We start from the raw sequence: 8,705 nt of genomic DNA, 5'->3' as shown, positions 1-8,705 counted from the left end.
AAAGTTTGACATCAAGGATTATTCCATTGAGGATTTCAAGAGGAGTTTGAATGGAATCAGGAGGATTAAAATTTAGTATATGGATTTGATATTGTGATTGTATTTTTTGGGGTACGTCCAATACTTTATTGGATGTCTTTCTTTTTGTTTCTTCCTCCGGGATTGTGGTATGCACATGATAGTATTATGACATAAGTGCCAACCTCGTTGGGATTTATGTTCTAGTAGTGATGCATTCTTACTCTTTCCCTTGATCGATGTACCCTTTGGAGTTTTGAATAAAATTTCTCTCTTGCCGACCAAAACAAACTTTTGTGTACCATTATTTCAACTTTTGGCAAAAAATAGGAGCATGTGAGAACTTGAACCTTGTTAGTACAGATGTCGTAAGTGAAGACGACAACTTTGACAACATCTAGAGAATGGACGTTTAGAAAGTCAAGCCAATCTTGGCCGTTGAATATTCCCTTATTGCAATTAACGGGCCACGTCCTTGTTCCAGAAGTGAGAATGAGCTTTTCAATGTCGTATTCTCTCTGTCCGAATTTGACGAGAAATACCATTCATGTTCTTCGTGATTGCCCCAAAGCTTTCGATATCTGGTATTCTCTCTTTTTCCACTACGCACTCTTTTTTTTCGAATCTCTCTTATCCCTCTTGGCTTTTTAACGAAAGGAACCACAACTCCGGTGTTCCTTGGTGTGATTCTAAAAACTAAGGGCCCAAAAAACCAAAAAGAGTGTAGTTATAAAAGTGGGAGCGTGAAAAATCAATAACTCCAACTATATACAAATAGTAAATCTTATTTCCAGTTCCGATGAACCAAAAAGTTCCAACTTTACACTCCAACTTTTGGTTGAATTCCCCTTCTCATTTTCTTTAATAGATAATTAGAGGCCGGTCCTCCTTTCTAGCCTCGGAATGATCCCAACCCTGAAATATTTTCCCGAAGCTGAATGGCTCGGGTATGTTGGGTGATGGACGTTTTTGACCTTTTCCGGGTTTACTATATATAGGCTTGTTTTCAAAAGAATATTGGCGGAGAGAGAAGACAGATAGAGAGAGAGAGAGAGAGCGCGATCGCGATCGCGATCGTGAGAGCGATCTCGAGAGAGAGAGAGAGAGATATCGAGATCTAGGGAGAGATCGCGATAGAGAGAACGATTGATGTCTAGCTTGAGCGATTGATGTTCGATTGAGAGGAGGAATTGCGTTGGATTGAGATTCAATCGATCTGTTGAGGTATTTTTGAGTATGTTGTTAGATTTGATTAGTTATTCAGTTGATGTACTTTTCATTTAGTAGTGATGTATGTTGCTTTGTGATTCGTTGTAGCTTTGTGGTGCGTGAGGAGATGCAGGTTGATGGAGTCGAGCAGATGAGGTATTTAATGTTGTTTTTGTTGGTAGATTTATTTATTTTCAGTGTTTATGTGATTGTTTTGATATATGAGAACTGTTTTTAGATCTATGAGAATTGATTTCTGAATTACGAGAGCTGGTGTCTGAACTATGAGAACTAGTTTCTGAACTATGAGAACTGTTTTCTGAACTATGAGAACTGGTTTCTTTAAAATGAGAACTGATTTCTGAACTATGAGAACTGTTTTCTGAACTATGAGAACTGGTTTCTGAACTATGAGACCTGGTTTCTGAATTACGAGAGCTGGTGTCTGAACTATGAGAACTGGTCTCTGAACTATGAGAACTGGTTTCTGAACTATGAGAACTGGTTTCTGAACTATAGTTCTCATATGAATTTGATGTGAATTGTCGTTTTGTGTATTTTGCACGCGTTTATGTTGTTAGATTTTGATTTTTTTACTGTTTTTGTGATTATTTTCATATTTTTATTATTTAAATGTTGTTTTTGTTGTTAGATTGAGGCCTAGCTTGAACTATCATTGTGTTTGTTTGTTAGATTTTGATGTGAACTGTCTTTTTGTGTTTTTTGCATGAGAAGTGTTTGTGAGAATTGTGTTTTTAAAATGAGAACTGTGTTTATTTATATGAGAACTGTGTTTTTTATAGGAGAACTGTGTTGGTTTATGAGAATTGTGTCATTTTTCTTTGTGTGAATTGTTTGTTTTTTTTGTTAGGGAAACGGAGAAATCGTTGATTTTGTTTTGTAAATACAATGGATTGTGTGCTGGAATAAAGTTGTCTCGGTCGTCGAGAATTGGAGATTTTATGAAGATATTGTATGGCAAGTTTAGTGAGTTGAGAAGACACTCATTGCAACTCTTTTATGCTATACGTGATCATCCTAGTACCATGTTATATAATGATGAAGATTTGGAGGTGATGTTTGCTGTAGCTGATAGTATTGGATTGAATTGCATTGAAGTTACAGTAGTAGACAGTCATGATTTTGATAGTGATATTAGTGGGTGTGGTGTTGATGTTGGTGCTAATAGTAGTGGGGTTTTCGATAGTGGTGGTGCTAGCACTAGTAAGGGCATTTGTTTCAGTGGGCAAGGGTTAGTCGGCTGTCGGTTGGAATCAATGGAATATGTAGGTAAAGAGGATGATTTGGGAGCTATGTTTTGCTCGCATCAGCATCGGCCAAGGTTGTTGGACGCGTGGAAAGAGCTTATTAAAAGTGTTGGTCAGTTGTTTGTCGGGGGTTCGGAAGGTTTTCGTGATGCATTGCGGAAATATTCAATTGTTCATTCTTTTGAGTTTGACTTTGTAAAGAATGAAACAGAGAGAGTGACTGCAGTTTGTAAGGTAAAATCTTGCAAGTGGAATATCCATGCTAGACTTGACAAGGTCAGTGGTTGCTTTTACATCAAAAGGTATTATAATGTTCATTGTTGTGGTGTTGCTGGGCGTACGACAAAGAACTGTCATGCTAATTCATCTCTGATTAGTCAATTGATAAAGGATGATGTTCGAGACAAGTCAAAGAAACGTCCTGTTGATGTTGTTGATGATTTGAAGGAGTATTATGGGGTGGATGTGTCATATAATCGTGCTTGATTAGCTGTCCAGAAAGCCAAGTCAAGTGCATTTGGAGATTATTCAGATTCTTTTAATCAACTTCAATGGTATCGTAATGTTGTTCTGAATTCGGATCCTAGAAGTGTTTTTGATGTTGAGTGGGATCAAATCACAAATCATTTTTTGAGGTTGTTTGTAGCATTTGATGCATGTGTACAAGGATTTAAGCACTGTAGGCCTGTTTTATCCGTTGACGCAACGTTCTTGAAGGCAAGGCATATGGGATGCTTGATGTCTACTTCAGCTAAAGATGGTAATGCAGGTATGAAATAGATCACATATACAATTCTCATACGACTACTTACACACATTTCACATAGGCTACAATGCAGTATGAGAAATATGAGAATTGTTTTCAGAACTATGAGAACTGGTGTCTGAACTATGAGAACTGGTTTCTTATAGTCATATAGGATGCTTGATGTGTGATTGAGCTAAAGATGGTAATGCAGGTATGAAATAGATTACATATACAATTCTCATATGAATATAACATACAGTTCACATAGGCTATAATGCACTATGAGAAATATGAGAACTGTTTTCAAAATTATGAGAACTGGTTCTTGAAGTGTGAGAATTGATTTTGCCATATGTATGAACTGGTAACTGAATTATTTTTTCCTTCTCAGGTCTATTTCCATTGTGCTTTGGTGTGGTTGATTCTGAGAATAATGATAATTAGCTTTGGTTTATGGAGAAGTTGCATGGTATTTTGGATGAAGACAGAAGGGTTTTTGTTTTTATATCTGACCGTCACAGAGGAATAAAAGAGGGTATTGCTAAGGTGTTTCCTTCAAGCTTTCATGCTTACCGTCTCTATCATTTGAAGTGCAATTTGCGTACTGCTTTGGCGTCCACAAATGTCAAGTATAAAGAGGGTTTGATCAGAGTGTTTTCAAAATGTGCTTATACTCCCACTGTGGCAAAGTTTAATCAGCATATGGGTAATTTGCTGAAACACGGTGGTGCAGCTGTTGTTTATTTTCTGTCGGAGTTGCCTAATGAGCGGTGGGCAAATATTTTTTTCCCGGGGCAACGTTATGGAGCAATATCCTCTAGTCTAGCTGAGTGCTTTAACTCATGGATATTGAAAGAGCATGAATTGCCCGTGGTGGATATGGTTGATCGTATAAGGAAGAAGATGATGAAATCAATGTGTTTGAGGAGAGAAATGACAAGTAAATTGGATCAGGTGATTTGTCCTTATTGGGAGTCTCGGTTGGAGAAGTTATATGATTTAGTTAAAACATGGAAAGTGATTCCTTCAAGTGCTGATATATTTGAAGTTGACACGGATCCGTCTATATGTGTTGATATTGGGAGGCGTACATGCAGTTGTTGTTGGTGGTAGTTGAATGGATTCCCTTGTTGCCACGCTGTCTGTGCTATCAAATATAGTGGTAAGGATTTGAACTTGTATGTAGAGCGTTTTTTTCATGTTGAGAGTTATCGTCAGGTGTATTCAAAACCAATTTACTCAGTTGCGTCATTGTTGAAAGGTGATGTGGTTGATTGTGGTACTAGTATTCTGCCACCATTGTCAAAAAAGCCTCCAGGGCGGCCTAAGAAGAAGAGGATTCGTTCGAATGGGGAGAAGGTTAGAGAAATGAAGTGTGGTAGGTGTGGGAAGATAGAGAATCATAATAAACTTACTTGTAAGGAGGATTTGAGGCCTAGTTTTAGGTTTTAATAATTGAGTTGTACAAAAAACAATGTTATTGGATTTGATTCATGAAATAATTGTTGAGAATAAGAATTTTTTTTGTGTTTTTTAACTAATTCTGTGTTTTGTTCTATGAGAAGTGTGTTTTGTTCTATGAGAAGTGTGTTTTTTTCTATGAAAAGTGTTTTTTTTTCTATGAGAAGTGTGTATTTTTTCATAAGAAGTGTTTTTTTCTATGAGAAGTGTTTTTTTTTCTATGAGAAGTATTTTTTCCCCTATGAGAAGTGTGTATTTTCGATGATAAGTTAAATTCTAAGAGAACATGCATCAAATTGACATACACCAAACCATACTAACAAATAGCAAACGATTGTTAACATAGATGAAATCCAGCTTAACATTCAGAAGACCCTAATTATCATCAGAGTCAGATAGCACTAATTACAGCATCAGTGGTTTAACGCAACTACAAACCCTAATGTTCATCGGAGTTAGATTCCTTAATCATTTGAGGAAGGAGCCAAAAAGTCGCAAAAAATCCCCAAAATGTTGATGAACCCCAACTAGAAACCCTAATTTTTCAAAAAGTAGTTGAGGCACCAAACCCTAACTTCTACTGTGCATCTTTCTCTTCCTCGCCCTCGTCCTCCTTGTTCCCTCCTGCTCTGTGAGCGTCCATCAATGCCTGGATGTCTAACCTGAGGCGGAGAAGATCCATGCTCTGTATCCTGTGCTGGCGATGCAGGCGTTCCACTTCAGCTTTGAGTGGAGCCACATGCTCCTCAATGATCTTTTTCACAACATCCTCCATGGTTGAGATTTTTGGAGCGTTGTTTGGTGGAGTGTCGTCCGGAGCGTTCTGATTTGGGGCTGCCATTGTAGTTTGCGTCAGAGATTTCTTCTCTCTCTCTAGAAATGAAAAGCCGTGTGCGGTGTTTAACCTTTCAGGTATTTAATGGAGTGAGAAGATGGTAGTGATACACGTGGTGAACGGTTTTAAGTGCAACGATTTTGGGTATAAAAAACAAAAAACAAAACAAAAACAACAAAAATAAAATATAGAGATCTTTGTTTGAAAAATAATAAATAATAATAATAATAAATAAAATAAAAAATAGAATATATTCGAGATTACTAATTAATTGTGACTTTTATTTTTTGGTTTAAGTATTTTTGGCAATTAGAAATATAATAAATAAGGAAAAACATCCAGATTTATAAGACATACATCGTTGAATACACCTGACGATAGAAGAAAGTACACATTTCAAACATCCTAGATGGAATTGATAGATCCAAATACAAGGAGAAGAAGAAAGTACCAGATTTAAACAAGAGATCTACTAAGAAAGAAAGAAAGAAAAAAAAAAAAACATAGAACAGCCAAACTGAAAAATTAGATCCCTAATTAGTTGGTGGTTGTCTTCTTGGTCGCACGTTTCTGCTAGTAGTGGCTTCTTCTGCTTCCGCTTCCTTTGCCAAATTTTTGGCAAGTTTCCAATCTTTGAAAATCTGCACTTTTTTCTTAAGAAGGTTGATGTTGTCCTGGTTTTCGAAGAATCGGGCTTAGGTTTCATCAAGTTTTTCACTGGTCTCTTTGAGTGATGCATCTACGGCATCTTTGATGAGTCTTGCCAAGTCTTCTGCCATTTTTTAGGATTTTTTTGTTGTAGTTGTGTTGAGGGTGGGAAATGAAGAAATGGGAAGAGGAAGAGGGGTATTTATAGGCCATATAAAATAAGGTTTCACGTTGAAGATGTAATTTACAAAAATACCCTTTAAATTTTTTATGAGAATTGGTTATTTTCTATGAGAATTGTGAAATTTTCTATGAGAACTGTGTTTTTTCTATGTGAACTGCAAATTTTTCTATGAGAACTGTGTTTTTCCTCTATGCGAACTGTAAACTGTGAACAATGAAAAATGAAATTTAGAGAAAGATGATTGTATATCTTGATTAACCAGTAAACTAAACAACTCATTAACCAATATATACATGTCATGAACAACACCTCCACCACGTCATTACCCATGTGTACTACTTTCACATCCAAAACTAATATTTTTGCAGTGGTTAATGAGGTTTCTGCTATGTTAGGTTTCTATGAGAATTGTGAATTTTTTTATGAGAAGTGTGTATGAGAACTGTATTTTTTCTATGCGAACTGCAAATTTTTGTATGAGAAGTGTGTATGAGAACTGTTTTTTTCCTCCAATGCGAACTGCAAAATTTGAACAATAAAAAATAGAGTTCAGAGAAAGATGATTGTATATTTTCATTAATCACTAAACTGAACAGTACACATTAACCACTATACAAGTCATGAACATTACCTCCACCATGTCATTACCCATCTGCACTACTTTCACTTCCAAAACTATTTTTGCAGTCTGAGATTGTATATCTTCATTTACCAATAAACTAAACAACTCATTAACCACTATACAACTGATGAACAACACCACTACCAACTTTGATGAGTAAGTTGAATCTATGCCTTTTTTTTCTTCTCTTCAAGAAGCTCCTGGTCGTCATAATATTTTTGCAGTCTGAGATTTTCCATTCTATTATGATAGATTTCTGGAGTCCATGATCTCTTCGGGTCACTGACAAATGCTTGCACAATATCAGCTCTCATTTGAAGGCATTGTTGCTTTATAAGGTCGCTTTTAATTGGTTTTTTCATTAGCTTTTGGCGAATGATGTAGGCAACAACAACTGCACAATCAACCCTGTGAATACAAGACTAATGTTAGGGGCTTATATAAGATGCAGTGACGAGTTTTGGTAGTTGAAGGATACTTACGAGCCTGGTTCTTGTTGTGGTGCATTATCCACGAGCTTTGCAGAGGTTTTAATCTTCTTCTTGCATTGTTGGTTGATGTAGTTCGTGACATTCTTTCTTTGTTACAGAATATGATCATGGATACATTAACGATACACATTTCACATAGTTTGTTCACATAGACTACAATACACAGTTGAAAGAGTTCATATATTTTTCTTAGAATAAGGAGGGATTATGTTACCAGATTGGCAGTTGCTTCACAGTATTTATCTCTTCTCCCTTGTCTGTGGATGGAGTTGTAGAACCTCCATTCTTGGTCAATGGTGTCTAGCTCAAGCAAAGTATAATGGCTTGAACCAAATATTGGAATAAGGATTGTTTTGGTGTTCAAAATCTTTGAGCGGACGACATCAAGTGCTCTGTTAGCTGAGTTTTGATCACCTCCAAAGAAGGTCTATTTCGAAAGAAGATAATTAGGCAACCTCTTAACTGTGAGTGTATGCTACATGAATTGTGAGAGAGTGCTTCCTTTTCTTACTGATGAAAAGCTGTTGAAGACAAACGGCATATCTTATTGGGAATCTTCTATTCCCAATGAAAAGGATGGTCCAGATGTTGGTGGTTGTAGTGTTGTAGTCAGCAAGTGGACGTAGGCATCTATTGGCTGTATTAGAATGTAAAAAGTATTTGTTTATCACGTACAGTTCTGATATAAAAAACAGAGTTCTGATAGAAAAAATACAGTTCTCATACAAAAGCACAGATCTCATATACATTTCTCTTAAAATACAGAAAGGGAGTTGCTTCTTTTTTTATTGTGTTACCTGGCCTGTTAATTCTTGATCACATAGCAGAAACCTCACATCTTCTTGATATATGCGCAGGTCATCTAATTCACAATCCCATATGTGCGTACTGCATGATATACATAACATTAGCCAATCTGAAATGATTTAAAGACAGTAAATTGTTGGGTTTAGCATTTTTACCATCCCTCCTCGAGTTTCCAAAATTTTCTGATTGTTTCTTGGCATTCGTCAGGTAGCAAGGCAAGGACAATGTCTGCCTTTTTTCCTAGGGAAGGAATCTTGTCATCAAGTTTCTTGATTTCTGCTTGTGGCTTGTCACTTTCGACAAGGACAATTTGTTCTTTTTTGTGACCATCCTTTGTGATTGAACCATAGTAATACTTGTCATCCATTTTTTGCCTTCGTTGTCTTTGTTTTGCATTATCATCTTTGTTGTCCT

The 8,705-nt window shown here is 36.4% G+C and overlaps 1 protein-coding gene across 1 annotated transcript; it reads left to right on the top strand.

Annotated features, from left to right (window-relative positions):
* The first annotated feature begins 3,696 nt into the window (after nucleotides 1-3,696).
* On the top strand, nucleotides 3,697-4,695 carry LOC131327266 (uncharacterized). The gene is made up of 2 exons (XM_058360337.1): nucleotides 3,697-4,330; nucleotides 4,430-4,695. Exons 1-2 carry the CDS (start codon nucleotides 3,697-3,699, stop codon nucleotides 4,693-4,695), a joined length of 900 nt encoding a protein of 299 aa, XP_058216320.1.
* Nucleotides 4,696-8,705: the final 4,010 nt, after the last annotated feature.

This window comes from Rhododendron vialii, chromosome 1a (assembly GCF_030253575.1).
Source record: "Rhododendron vialii isolate Sample 1 chromosome 1a, ASM3025357v1".
NCBI classification, from domain to species: Eukaryota; Viridiplantae; Streptophyta; class Magnoliopsida; order Ericales; family Ericaceae; genus Rhododendron; species Rhododendron vialii.
Note: the sequence above shows the minus strand (reverse complement) of the source record. Positions and strands in the feature narration are given on the sequence as shown.

Bases quoted from the DNA above. Each gene is read 5' to 3' on its own strand.
- LOC131327266 (XM_058360337.1), top strand. From the start codon at position 3,697: ATGGAGAAGTTGCATGGTATTTTGGATGAAGACAGAAGGGTTTTTGTT. The intron at 4,331-4,429 runs GTACATGCAGTT...ACTTGTATGTAG, and splicing joins ATGTGTTGATATTGGGAGGC to AGCGTTTTTTTCATGTTGAG.